At 41.5% G+C, this 15,241-nt stretch overlaps 1 protein-coding gene across 2 annotated transcripts in view; it reads left to right on the top strand.

Annotated features, from left to right (window-relative positions):
• SPTBN1 (spectrin beta, non-erythrocytic 1) overlaps positions 1-15,241 on the top strand; it is a 184,600-nt gene that overhangs the window by 47,602 nt on the left and 121,757 nt on the right. For both annotated transcript variants that reach the window (XM_072937740.1, XM_031675578.2), the window contains exon 2: positions 4,333-4,527. In XM_072937740.1, coding sequence (XP_072793841.1) covers positions 4,380-4,527 — 148 coding nt within the window. In that variant the 5' untranslated portion in view covers positions 4,333-4,379. The remainder of the gene's footprint in view (positions 1-4,332; positions 4,528-15,241) is intronic.

Raw genomic sequence — 15,241 nt, 5'->3', positions numbered from 1 at the left:
CCTGACGCTGTCACCTCGTGGAGGCACATGCCCGAGCGGAGGAACCTCTCTGCCCTGTAGATCTGTGACAGAAGTCTCCTCGTCTGTTTCTGTCTTTAATTGTCTTTGTAATGAAGCAGAAAGTGAAAAAGCTTTTGGAGTATCTGTGTATTTTTGGAAAATTCCAGTTCATAGGAATTGGAGGAGAGAGGATTAGAGAAGAGTACTGTGGTGCAGGGGGTTCATCTTGGCTTTATTATTATTTTTTTAACTTATTCCTTATTTTGAGACACATGCACACATAGTTCAGATGGAGAAGGGCAGGGAAGCACATTTATTCATCTTCCCCAAATATAGCCACAGAAAGCATGGGTATAACTCATATCCCATCTGGGATACGACTGATTCTTGTTCATTCAGGATCATTTCCTGCTGGTGGTGATCAAGTGAGAATTCGGGTCCTCACTGAGCACATGGAGGCAGTGCGAACACTTCTCTGGAGAGGAGACCGTCTTACTCAGGCCAGCCATACAAGGCTTCTCAAGCTTTCCCAATGGTGGACCCACCAAGGCGAAGTTCCAAGATGGCCAGCCCTCCTCTCTTCTCTCCTCCTGGTCTTCCCACAGCCATTTAAGTACAGATTACTTCACTGGCCCTTGGGATCGAGGGCTGATAGCGCCTTGGGGAAATCTAGCCCTTTGCAGATAACCTCGTGGGGGCAGCTGCATGTGTGATGTAAACTGCCCTGGCAGTTGGCACGGCCCCTGGTGGAAGTGGGTCAGAGGCAGTGATGTCTGTAGCCCCTGCGCTTTCTGGAATCCCCACGCCTCGGGCACGCTCCTCCACGCTCGTTCCTTGATGCTGACTGTTTCCTCACCCTCACGTTCCTGTCTTGTTGCTGTTGAAACTAGGGAGCACCCTTTCACTATGGCCCTGGTGGGGTGGGGGATGTTTTCTTTGACATTTCCCTGAAAATTAAAAAAATAGTAATTCCATCATTATGAAACTTCACTGCTCGGTGAGGATATTGGCTTAGGACAGAGACTATTGAAGAAAAAAAATGGCCCTGATATGCAAGTTCTAGACACTCCAGTGAAACAATGAAGTAAAAAGAATAGCTTATAGTTGATATTTCTTTTGTATAGAGACTTGTAGGAACTTTAACTTCCAGTCACCTCTTTGTTTTGAGGAACAGTGATGTTATTAAAGAACACCTTTCAAGAAAGATACTTAGAAAAAATGTGCTTACATTCTCTGAATGAGTTATTTTAAACTTAAGTCAAGGATTAACACTTGCTTGTTGAGAAATTTGTGGAAAGCAGCCAGTGATTTGGGGGCTAAGTCAGGGTAGGAAGAGAAATTCGTGGGGTTGTAGCTGGGCTTATTTAAGCAAAGTCGGGGGTGAGGGGGTTGGAGCACAGGTTGGTAGCTGCCCTGCGGGACGTGGTGTGGCTGGTTCTCGTTGGTCAGCAGGTGGCACCAAATAGCCAGAACAAATCTGGAAAGAGGTACATGGTGTTTAGATTTCACCTTGAGTTGGTGTAAATCACACTTTGTGTACTTTCAGCAATTTGGAGTTAATACCATTTTCACATTCTTTCCCCCTAGAGATAGCCTCTTATAAGGCTGGATGTTACAGAAGTCTATGGATTTGATAGTCATAAAAATGTACCATCTCCAAGGTCAAATGGTACACAGCAATATTGATTTTTTTTTCCTGAAGGGGTTATGACTCTGAATGTAAAAGGCAACTGTAAGATCCTTTACTAGAATATACTTACTGGCTTAGCTGTCTGAATTGTTTTGGTGTTATTATAAAATTTCTAAAATACATTGCTAATGGAGATGTTAAAATGAATCTTCTGATAACTTTATGTTGTTGATGTTTATCATGTCCACCTGGTGGGAATCCAGGATTTTACTCCCATCCAAGATGTTCCTGTTTGAGCAAAGTGGGTGACTTTGTGAGAGACAGCTGTGTGGCTCAGTTGTGAGGTGGATGCACTGCCTCCTCCCCAGGAACACAGAGGATGTGTTGGTGGTGTTCTCGGATAGCTTATGGGAAAACAGCTAATGACAAAAGAGGGCAGATCTGTGCTGGTGTCACTGATTATTACACTCTGAGGTACAGCTCATTTGTTTCAGCTTGACTTACTGACCACGGAATCCTGGTTCCATGTGCCACGTGTGGTTCTGTGCTGGGACTTGAGAAAAGCTACATTTTGAAGCACGTTAAGAGAAATGTTTCTTTTCTGAGTATGTGGCTTTGTTGGCTTTTTTGTTTGGTGACATTGGTGAGGGGAAGATGTCAACTTGGGTGGTCGCTCTGTGGTTGCTGGACGGTGTCTGATCTTGTTGGTGCATGAGCTCTAGTGATTAGGCTGCTGACTGGTCTGTGCCCACCTTCTTTGTGCTCGCTGAATGAGGTTTTCATGAAATGAGCATCTATGTTCAGAATCTTATCATTAATTTTTGAATCTTAAGATGGAGCAGGTGGGAGAGGGTGGGAGGGGAGGTGACAAACATCCTTTCCTTCGGGACATCGTCCTGCCACTGAGGGGGATGTGTGCATCTTTCTTTTTCCTCCTTCTCCTCTTTTTAATTTACTCAGACAGCTTTGTCTATAGAATGTGCAGAAACTTAACCACACCAATAAGAATTCAGCGCACATCCTTACCTTCTTGAAGCTGTCTTTCACATGGCACCAGGGTTGATCTTTTAAAAATAGACATCCAGTGATGTCAGTTGTTAGGTCAGAATCCTGCTGTGGCTCCCGTCACACTTAGGCTAACAGACCTTCGTGGTCTGGCCCACCTGCCTTTCCAGCCTCCTCCTGCCTGTCTCCTTGCCCACCAGACTCCAGCCACACTGAGCTCCTCATTCCTCCCCCAGGCCCTGCTCTACTCTCCGCGGGGTCTTTACACGAGCTGTTTCCTTTGCCTGGAATGTTATTTCTCTTGATCTAAGTGTGACAGGATCACTGAAATCAGGTGTTCCCTGACCACCAGATCTAAAATAGTCACTCACTCATCTTTTCTCTTCTGTTTTTAAATGGAGAGATAACCGACAGCTAGTATTTTGTAAGTTCAGGGTTAAGGATATGTGGTTTGATACGTTTAAGTGTTGCAGTATGATTGCCACTGCAGTGTTAGCCAACGCCTCCGTCACTTTACATAGTCATCCTTTCTCTTTTATGGTGAGGATGATTGAGTCTAGCCCCTTCGCAGCTATGAGGTGTCTAATGCAGTTTTTTTTTTGATTGAGGTGTGATTGATTTACAATATTAGTTTCAGGTGTGCAGCAAAACGGTTATAATACAGTGTCGCTGATCACTCACTACCACATCAGGCCAGTTTCATTTTATTTTCTTTCAACTATCTTGCCTTTTTTTGTGTGCTTTTCGTCCAGCTCTTCCTGCTAGGACGTAAGCTTCACTAGATCTGGGTCCTTGTCTTATTTACTGTTATCCCGAGCATCTGGAACAGTGCTGAGTGTGTAGTAGGTCTGCAGTACATTTTGGTTCCGTGAGTAAATAATAGCTGTATTGAAGGGAGAAACTATGTATGTAAAGCTAAATGTATTTCTCTTACTTCTGTGAGGGCACTGTGATCAACTAAAGATGGCAGTGGGTCAAAAGTTGAGGCCAAAGTTCTAGTTTCTCATGTATCCCTGTAAAACACTGGCCCTGGGAGGGTCCCTGAGGTGTGGGTATTGGGGTTGGTAATAGAAATATGCAGTAACAGCCATATACATAATTGCAGTCATTACTGGGTCATTATTTAGCATCGCTAAACAGCAGTCCTGTCCTTGGTGCCATACATTTATTATTCATTTAGTCTGGGGCATCAGTTCTCTGATATGTAAATAAGATGTTTAGATACAATGATCTGTTCTCTCATATCACATTTTATGAATTTCCAGGAGAAGCTAAAGGTTTGTAGTTTATGGTGACATACAATAGAAATAAATTGGTTCATTTGGAAGCCCAAGGTAGATATTCATCCAGCTCTAATGAAGCTTTAAAATTGCATAATTTAAGCTTTAGAAAGAAGGAAGGAACCCACCCTTTGTTGGGCACCCATCATCTCCTTCCATCTTGTCGATAACCTGTAGAGTACCTTCCCCCTTTAATGACTGGGGAAACTGAGGCTCAGAGATGTCAGGTCCCTTAGCCAAGGTCACACACATGTAATGAGGCAGTGCTGAAGTTGAAAACCAGCTGTGATTGCCTCCAGAGGCCTGCTCTTGGCATGTAGGAATTGTGTTTCCTTCTGCCCACCTTTGTCCCCATGGGTTTCTTGGGAATCTACATGTTTAGACCTATAAAAAGGGTTTTCCTTCTCTTTCTCACAGACCTCTAAGAAGGAGCTGATGTGGAGGAGCAGCTGAGACGGTCCAAGATGACGACCACAGTAGCCACAGACTACGACAACATTGAGATCCAGCAGCAGTACAGCGATGTCAACAACCGCTGGGACGTGGACGACTGGGACAACGAGAACAGCTCGGCGCGGCTCTTTGAGCGGTCGCGCATCAAGGCTCTGGCCGGTCAGTCTCCCTCACGCCCCACTGCAGACGCCTGGGGAGCCTTATAGGCCCCTTAAAATCATCCACCCTGTCCCCGCTGTAAGATCGCCTCCCCACTACCTGAACGTGTCCCACCAGAGCAAGCTGACCATTTCATAAGGTGGCCAGTTCCGTATTGGGGGAACTGTCAGTCCCAAGGCCAAAATGATTCAGAGCACAGGGTGGTTTTATAGCGGTTCAGGAAGAGCTGGCCTAGATTTGTAAGAATACTTTAATTTTTGACACATGTTACAGTTTAGAATATTGAAGTGTACTATACCTTATGCAAAAATATAGTTGACCCTTGGACTATGCTGGGGTTAGGGGTGCCAGCCTCCTGCACAGTCAAAAATCCACATATAATTTTTGACTCCCTTCCCCCAGAACATAACTACTAATAGTCTACTGTTGACCAGAAGCCTTGTTTCTAACATACACAGTTGATGAACATGTATTGTCAGTTATATGTGTTATATACTGGTGTATGTGTATGTATTATATACTGGCATTCTTACCATAAGGTAAGCTAGAGAAAAGAAAATGTTACTAAGAAAAATCGTAAGGGAGAGAAAAATACATTTACTGTACATACATGGACTTATTGAAAAAAATCCACGTAAAAGTGTACCTGCACAATTCAAACTCATGTTGTTCAAGGGTCAACTGTGTACTGATTAACCTGTGTACTTAGGTTATATGAATTAACTCGACCTGTTACAGTACTTACTTTGAGTGACCAAGGTCAGTATCACATATAAGGGTTTTAGATCTGAAAATAGCTTAATCTGGTGAGGGCACATTTAATGCAATATAACAGGTAAGTTTGCCATTGATAAAGTGAACAGAACGCATTCTTTGTGATTTCTCACTCCCTTGTTGCCGTTCAATACTTGGAGCACACTTTTACCATGGCCTAGATGGGCTGGGGAGTGTTTTGTCCTGAAATTGCCCTGAAGATCAGGAAGGCGTTCCATCTCAGTGAAAACTCAGCAGTATTGAACCTGTGTAAACCAAGGGGCAATGTGGAATTTATTCAAATCTTCCCTCTGTACTTTGAGATTTCAAATAAAATGTTTCCAGGTGAGAAAAGAAAAAATTTTCCCTACTACGTTTAATTATGACAAGTAAATTGAGGGCGTAACTTAAACAGGTAAGTTGACTGTTCATTGTGAAGATAGCTCACTTTTTTGTGGTCTTTACAGTGTAATCTGATGATGAGGCATGCGTTGGCTTAGCGTTCTCTTGATTGTAAGCAAAAGGAAACCTAACCCAAAGTGGTTTAAATGACAAAGAGAAATGACAGAATAGTAGACCGATTCAGCCTTTAAACCAGACTTACTCCGGGCTTAAATGGTGTGCCGAGGATCCAGGTTCTTTCTCTCCACTTCTGGGCTTTGCTTGCTGGTGTGGACTCCACTCTCCCAGGCTCCTGGGATCCTGGAGTCCCGGGATGGCTGCCCCAGGTCCAGCTCTGACCATAAGGACATCCAGCAGAAAAGAGCACCTCTACCTCCCCAGTGCTGTACTCCCACCATGGCCCTGGGACCAGCCTCACTGCCTTGACTGATTGTGCTGGGGCCACCTGCCTCTTTCAGACCCTCTCTGCGCTGAGTGGGAAGAGGCTAGGCTGAGTGACACCAGCTAATCAGGATGCATCTTGGAATGCAGGGGTTTGGGAAGGGGGGGTGGTGAGGGGTCAGTCCCACCCAAACAACTTGCTTGGCTAGAAAACTTGGAATCTAACCGGAAGGAGGAAGAAGGAAATGGATATTGGGATGCAGCCAACTAAATGCCATAGGAAAATTGTTCAGCTGCCTGAGGATTATTTGTTTCTGGTGGTTTTAAATATCTTTCTTGAGTTTGCCTGATTTGAGGGCATAAATGAATGATTAACCAGATAGTCACTCCAGAATTGGAGCTTTATTTTCTGGCTTATTCATTAACATTGAACTTTATGGAAACCATGGTCCAGCCTTGTGCTAGTGGATTGACTTGTACTTTACTCTCTTACCTCTTTTTCTTGAGTATTCACTTGAGCCTTTAGACCAGTATATTAGTGGCTGATTATCTTTGGTCACGAGTCACTTAACGTTCTGGTTCCAGACTACCAGATACAGTTGACCCTTGAACATCATGGCTTTGAACTCTGTAGAGGATTGGTGTCTCTAACCCCTATGATGTTCAAGGGTCAACTGTATTAGCTCCCTTTTAAGGAGAATTTTCCATGTGAACTGCAGAGCAGCTCCCTGCTCTTTGTGTCTGTTCTGTAGTTCCGGAGATCTCCAGCTGTCCTTAGGATTGATCAGTTGTCCCTACGCTTCCTAAGATACCTTTCCCTCTATTGCTATCCAGGTCCCTGAACAATTGTAGGTATGATAATAGTAGTAAATACTCAATATAGTACTTACTGAGTGCCAGGCACTGTTCTAAACACATTGTGTATATTAACAGTTAATCTCATAACAACAGTATGGGGGAGGTTATTATCTGCAGTGTATAGACGAGGAAACTGAGGCACAGAGAGATTAAGTAGCTTGCCCAAGATCACACTGCTAATAGTGGCTGAACGCAGACTGGGTCTAGAGTGTATACTAAGTATTTATTTATATTCAGTTAAATATAAAATGATACAAAGCTCGTTGGTGTAGAGTATTGATAATGGGTAATTCAGACATGTTAAAAAGATATTTAGACCTCAGGAATGCATCCTGTGGCCTGGAAAAGGCCATGAGTAACCATGAGAAGTTACTGAAAAGAAAACTTGCTGCTTCTAGGATAAATAATGTGGGGAAAAAAAGAATGGCTTTGAGTGAATCCAGAAGACAGCAGGAAAACTGTCTGTTTAGTGGAAGAAATTATCTTACTTATTACCTGACTTCCCAGTTCTGTGGGACAAAAAAACCCCCAAAAACTCTGCACTAAGAAACCTTATATGCTGATAATAGGTCAGCCAGCAGTGTCTAGAACCATGGTTCTAGAATTTGAGCGGGCTTCAGAGTCACCTGGAGGTTTTGTTAAAGCACAGATGGTGCCCCCTTGCCCCCGAGTTTCTGATTCAGTAGGTTCAGGATGTTACTTGATAATTTATGTTTCTGACAGGTTCCCAGGTGGTGCTGATGCACTGGTCTGGGGCATCACATTTTGAGACTGATGTAGACTGTTGATGGTCATCTGGTCTGCTTCCTTGGGTGTCTAAGACCATTTCATCCAGACCCAGCTAAAGTCTAGGGAGAATTAGAATATCAAACTCAACAGTTAGCTTAAAAGATACACTTTATGTGGGCATGATGTGGAAGGCTGACCACCTGATTTTGAGAAAAGGGAGATAGCTTCCGTTATAAGGAAGTGGTTTAGTGATAGGCTCAGCGTAAGGGAGTGCTGTTGTAGGGTTTCTGTTCCAAAAGCATGTTTGGAAGCAGGAACTTATGGGTTGGAGCAGTAGAAATGTACACATCAAGTTTTCTGTGGCCCTTTAGGGTGCTCTACCTGTCTAGTCTTCCCTAGACGGCTGCCTGAATTTTGAGGCAATTTACAAAAGACTGTCATGCAGGAATTCCATCTTTTTGCAATGCAGTGTATCTTTTATTGATAGTGTAACCACCACTTAGTGTTATGTCCTTTACTAAGTGGCTTTAAATGTCTGTATCTCTAAGGAAATAGGTTAGGTAAACTACTTGCTACTAATTTTTACCCAATTTATAGATACTTTATTACTAGGATTATATATATATATTTTTTTCCTTCCTGTGAATTGTAAAAATCATTCTTAATTTCAGTTTTACTTGCTTTCATTCTCTTCATCTTTGGGAACTGCTTTTAACTCAGTGTGGTGTAAGAAGAATAAATTTGGTTTTTGTCCTTGTTCCTGGGCTGAGTCCCTAAAACCCTTAGAACTAACAAGTGTCTTTTGTTATTCATAAAAAGCCATTTCACCATACCTGGATTTATGCTAAGGAGGTGACTTAGGGTGAGACATCTAGATAGATAGCCTTAGGATGGGGCTGCCCACCAGGTGGTTTACAAGGTGGGAACTTTTAGCCCTGCCCATCGACCTCCAGTGAGACAGGTGGTACTGGAGGTCAAGTTCAGTCACCAATGGCCAATGATTCAATCAGTTATGCCTACAAATGAAACCTTCATAAAAACCCTCAACGACAAGATTTTGAGAGCTTCTGGGTTGGGGAACACATCAGTATTCTCGGAGAGTGGTGCTCCCTGAGAGGGCGCGGGAGTTCTGCACACCTCTTGGCGTTCCTGAGTTCTAATCTTTATGATAAACTGGCAAACATAAGTAAAGTGTTCTTCTGAGTTCTGTGAGTTGCTGTAGCAAATTATCGAAACTGAGGCGAGGTGGTCATGGGAACGCCTGCATTAAGAGCCAGTCAGTCAGAAGTACAGAGCCCGGGGCGGGAGCGTGGTGTCTGAAAGTGGGAGCAGTCTTGTGGGGCTGAGCCCTTAGCCGTGGGGTCTGTGCTGACTCTGGTCAGTTAGGGTCAGAATTGAATTGAATTCTAGGACACCCATTTCATGTTGGAGTAACAGACTCAGTAGGCTATTTCATGAGGGAGATGGCTTCTCTGGTATGCTGTGTGACGTGTCTATTTCTTTTAAGTGTAGAAACCTGACCTGTAGTCACTTATCAAGTGTCAGTTTATCATCACAAACGAGAAAGAGTCTGGAGTTGGTTCAGTTCCATTGCCCAGTGAGTGTTGAATCTCTCCATTTTCCTTAAACTTTTTGGCTTGAAAATTTGCCCGATTCCTGTCGTGTTACTCATCACCCCTCCTGCTCCTTACTGGTCAGAAACATAAGCGGGAAACACAGGTGGATGCGCAGGGAACTGAATTCTCATGTCTTCATGGGAGACTGGTGGGACTGGAAACAGCAGCTTTTTCCAAAGTAGAGAAATCTTTCATCTGAAGATTCCCCCTCATGCAAGTTAGGTGAAGAGGGAGTCTCTCGAATCTTTAGCTGGTGAAAAGTTCAAGACTTTGAACTTTCAAAAACAGCGTTAATATTGACTATTGCCACAGTCAAAATTTTTATGTGTATAAGGCTGGTGAGATACGTATTTATGCCTAAAATTGAATGTGCTACCATTTACAATTCGAAACGAAGATGAGAAGAGCTTTGATCCATCATGTTGTGTAGTGAAGCGATCACCCTGCCAGTTCCCCAAGGCAAGAGCGCTGTGCAGTGACTGCGTTCTGTAACTGGTTACTGCATCCTGTGAGGGCATACCTGCATTCCTGGCCTCTGACGACGTTGCCGCAGCAGTGTGAACCATGTGGTGATGAAGACAGTGATTCACGATAAACTGGACTTTTTTTTCGAAACCAGAATTTTGTAAAAAAATAAAAACAAAACATAAAACTTTAATATTTTTAAACTTCTAGTTTAACAAAACTAGAAGATGTGGTATACATGCACAACGGAATTTACTACTCAGCCTTAAAAAGAATGAAATTGTGTCCTTTTCAATGACATGGATGGTCCTTGAAGGTATTATGGTGCTAAGTGAAAAAAGTCAGATGGAGAGACGAAATAGAATGTGATTTTACTTATACGTGGAATCTAAAACAAAACAGAACAGAACAAAAGCCGAACAAACAAAATAAACCAGAAACGAAGTCCCAGATACAGAGATCAGGTTAGTGGTTATCAGAAGCAAAGGGAGGCAGGGGGTGGGTGGGTGTGAAGGGGTGAGGGGGCTTGACCGGGTAGTGAATGAATGGTAACTAGACCTGTGCTGGTGATCACTTTGTAGTGTATACAGTTGTTGAGTTCTGTTGCTCTACACCTGAAACTGACATATTAAAAAAACTTTAACCTTTTAAAGAAATGTGAAAGGTAAACGTTTTCTTTTTACAGGGGATGTGTATTTATGGTTTAGGTTATATTTTGTGGGATCAGCACAAATTAGGGAAGTAGGAAAAGTGGTCTTTTAAAAAGTGCAACATTTAGCTTGAAAATACTGATAAAGTATTTTGAATTAATATCTTTATATCAACACTCACAGTGAATTTAAAAAATTAAAAGTCTGTGTACCAAAATATTCTGAGTGTCTTTATAAGTGGCTTTACTTTTTTATTACCTGTATTTGAATTTTTCCTGAAATAAATCTGAACTATTCTGTAATTAGGAAAAAAAGCATAAAAACCTCAACATCTAACATTCACAAGTTTTGATTAATTTTCCCCCAAAACAGTGGCATAGAGAGATGGTGGGAGAAAGCCTGTATATGAATGAACATTTAAAAGTGACAGAAATTATAAACAAAATTACTGTGGGAGTTGTTACTCACTAACGTTCATGAACTAAAATTTTGCAAAAGAGCCTTTCAGCTAAGCTATGGACATAGCAAAAGAAACTGACCCTGAGTTTATGTGGTTATGGGAGATTGAAGGACAGCTGAGAGACATAGGAAAATGAGGTGAAAGCACCTAATTGTATCTTTTACATTACATGGATACAGTAAATAACAGTTATTAGTGGCTGTATGTATAGGTCAGATTCCGTTTAAACATAGGCACTTGAATGACCAAGAATTTTGGTGGAGCATTTAATCAGCTAAAGCAGTGATTTACTTTAAATGTCAGATCAGTGTGCTGTCTGGAGGAAATATAATACTAGCCATATGTGATTTTAAATTTTCTAAGGAAGGTACATCAGTTAATCAGACTATCTAAAATACTGTCAACATGTAATCAGTGTGAAGTTATTATAAATGAGATACTGTACATATTTTATACTAAATCTTTAAAATCTAGTATGTATTTCACATGGTCATTTTTAGTCCCATGTGGCCAGTGGGTGCTGGTTTGGACAGTGCATCTCTAGAGCCTTCACACAGACGTTTTTATTGGTTAAAACTTTATAGAGCCTGCTGAACAAATGTGGGCTTTAAAATACTCATCACAGATTTAGTCTTGGGTAGAGTTGTGAAGCGGTGAGTAGTTGGCCACTTGGTGCTAAATGTGGGTTTAAATTCTGATGAAGAATAACCTATCAATTGAGTCATTATTTTTAAAATAAATACTTTTTTATGTGTGTGTGCTTTCCAGCACTAAACTTTTATTAAACGGATGCAAAGTAGCAGCAGAGACAGATCTTCTGCATCTGCACTCTGCTCTTTCAGCTGAAAACTTTGGTGCTGTTTTCAAGCACTATTTTTGGATACAGGAAGACTTAATAGTGCACTTGTTTAAAAATGCATATTCCAGTCTGTTCCCTCCCCACAAGGAAATTTGGGATTCACCGCCATGGGAGAGAGCACACGAATCTGCATTTCTTAATGCATATGATACACTTTGAGAAATACTTTTCCTGAGACATGTCCTGAGTGTTCTCGCTTGATATTCAGATCTTATTATCCTTGAATATTCTCACTAAAGTGAAAATCAACTTTCATCTCTCCTTTAAAATATTAGTCTGCCCTTTCCCCCAGTAAGTAGGTCACAGTTATGTTTTGATCTCTCAACACCTAAGAAGGCTTAATGTTCTGCCCGAACTGAGTTTAGAGCTGTCTCCTGGCAGGAGGAACACATTCTTGCTGTAATCCCTGCCGTCATTATAGCCCCTGTCTGGGTGGGTCCTTCTCCAGGAGGTGATTGCGGTCCCCCCGCCCCAGCCCCTATACTTGTTTGGGCCTTTTGATTTGTAACCTCCAGGAGGGCAGAAAATTTCTTGGGTGCCTAAATTAGCTCTCTAGTGCTAATTAAAATTAGTGGGGACACTTCAAAAGTATATCCTAAAAAAAAAATTGTGCACTTATAGATAAAATATTTTAGGCCCAGGGTTTTCTTAGGAGGAAAAGAACTGGATTCTATACACAGAGAAATAGAACGGAACTTGCCATCACTTTCTGCCAGTTGACTGCAAATTTCAAGGTATTAAAATTATATACCTAAATTTTTTTACTTAATCCCCAAATAGATGGACCTTCACCTAAATGGAGAAAAACTTATTTTAAAACTGTAAAAGATTTTTTAGTTTACATTTTTTGAGAGCTGTCTTATTGTCTTTTCTACCTATAGTCATGAGTTTCAATTAGGTGGTTTAGATACTGGCTTCATACTTTTTAAGATCTCTGTAGTATGATGGTTTTACTTAGAAACTTCCCAGAATATGACTGTTAATCAGTCAATCCCCTCTGCCAAGGCGAATACACGAAGAAATAAATATATGCAAGATATGTGACTTCCTTCTGGTGAGAGCATGGCGCCAGCTTGCTATTGAATATGCAAAGAGGTCTATAAAACATGATCTGGAATGATCTAATTAGGAGGAAGAGACCTGTTTACATGAAACATGAACTAAACTTGTATGCCAGTGCCAAGGAAGTAGTATGGGCAGTGAGTGCTCTTAGTAATTTTGAGGGGAGGATTGATCACAAGAGGGGAAAAAACCATTTTGAGAGGATGGGTCGAGTAATGTAAAGACCATTGGAACTTGGAGAGAGAGACTGGGGCTTGAACCTTGGCACACCTGCTTCCAGTTCCACTGCAACAGAGGAAGCCAGGCTGCAGGTCTCTGAGGACCCCTTTCATTGAAACAGAAAGTGCTTTTGGCTTCTCAAGATGATACACCACCTGAAGCTTGGACTCACTCCTTGAAAATTAAGCTAGAGCTTTTCTTACTCACATGCTTCACTGCCTCGTTCAGATGGAACACTTTTATGCCCCCAGGGAAAGTCTCCTTGCATGATGGAGTGGATTTTTATAGTCAGGATTAACAGATTTAATAGCTACCCATCTTTTCCCTCATCCACTCTTGAGGCTCTTTGCCTAAATTAAGCATTATTCGGGCTCATTGGTGAGAGAGGCATGGTCCCTAGTGCACAGTGAATACACCACCCCTCATTTTTGAAATCTGAATCTGAACGAGTGTTTCATATCAAAGAGGTTCGTGCAAGAGAGAGTCTGTTTAGGTCATTACATGTCATCCTGGATCATACCCTCCGTTTATTTTCTGTATACATAAGGCTTCATTAATTTCCTGACCACAGGACTGCAGGAATCCTTTCTTTTTTTGGCCCAGTTTCCTCAGGTTTCTCTCCCCTCTCTGTCTCCTTACTGCTTCGATTCCTGCCACCCTTCCTTGTAGTCCTCAAATTCTGTCCTCAGCAATGGCTGCAACCCCCTAGGAGCTGAGATGAATAATCTGGCTGGGAAAACCAGCCTACTAGTTCTCTGCTTCATTAAACCTCTTAACCACACACCATTCCCTCTTCCTAACCAGCCCCCATTCCTGCCCCTCGGCTTTCTTTCTAGAGCCCCCTGTCTCATTCTTCAGTTATGTAGGAGAACATCTCCCTTCTCATCCCCTTGCTCATCTCTTCCTGCACCTTAGCCTTTGTCTTAACTCCTCACCCCACCAGAATAGTTTCCTTAAGTCATTCTCTTACTTTTGAGTAACAGTAATCACCGTGTCTATGGGAAAATCCCATACATTTTATGGTTGATTTATAATTGAACTTAGGGAATAGGACCTGTTTTTGCTGGGGACTGCCTATGTAAACAAAAGAGGAAAAATTTGTGCTTTTCCTTGTCAGTTCTGCTTTTCCTGGCTCTCTCTGCATGTATGCCCTGCAGCTCCTGCCATCATCTATCTGTCTTTTAAGTATCAGCTTTATTGAGATACTGTTTGCATACCATACAATTTATCCCTGTAAAGTATACATTCAGTGGGTTTTTTTGGTTTGGGTTTTTTTTTTTTAATATACTCATAGTTGTGCAACAGTCAAAACTAATTCCAAAAAAAAAAAAACCTAATTCCAGAACATTTTTATCACCTCCACAAGAAATTGCATACACACTTGTGGTCGCTTCCCACTTCCACCTCCCCCTAGCTCCAGGCAGCCACTAATCTAGTTTCTAACGATGGATTCACCTATTCTGGACACTTCATCTAAATGGAATCATACAGTATGTGGCTGTTTGTGACTGATGTCTTTCACTTAATGTTTTTTAGGTTCATCCACGTTGTCACATGTATCAGTCCCTCATTTCTCCCTCTGTTCTCTTATGTAAAGAGTAGTGGCAGATAAGTGAGGAAGAACAGAAAAAAATTGTATGAAAGTTTCCAACAGCATAATACTGTGATTTTATTTGGTGGTTGCAGATGGCAGCTCCATTGTAGGCATCTGAAAGTACTACAGAGTTAAGTACTTTTTCCTTTACCTGGATGTGGTCATCAGAAAAGCCTACTTAGTGGGTGTTTGGTTGTCTCACATGGTCATTCATCTTTGTTCCCTCTATTAAATTCACTTATACAGTTTAACTCTTTTGCCAATTTTCTACCAAAGTGGATGTGAGAGCAGGTAAAGAAGAAAATATAAGGAGGTAAAAATAAAATGTATAATTTTTATGCAGGTCATTTATAGTCTTGTAAAGACTTTATAAACATGTCCCACAATGAAAGCAAACTAAAAATGTCACAAAGTAGGTTTTACATTAACAATGCAATTCAGATAGCTAAGTTTTTATTTAACTACCATTTTTAGCAGTACTATTCAGTTTAATTTTCTAATTTGTAGAGAAAATTGATGCTGGGTAGATGTTAAATAGTTTCTTAAACTACATTTTGGTGTTTGACACCAAGTTGATGAAAGAAGATGGTTTTGATTATTAAACTGTGTATTCATCACTAGTTGTGACATGATCACATTAAATAGTAATCTGGTGGGAGGGTTCTG

Source organism: Vicugna pacos, chromosome 15 (assembly GCF_048564905.1).
Source record: "Vicugna pacos chromosome 15, VicPac4, whole genome shotgun sequence".
NCBI classification, from domain to species: domain Eukaryota; kingdom Metazoa; phylum Chordata; class Mammalia; order Artiodactyla; family Camelidae; genus Vicugna; species Vicugna pacos.
The sequence above is the reverse complement of the archived record's forward strand: the minus strand, read 5'-3'. Positions and strand labels throughout refer to the sequence as shown.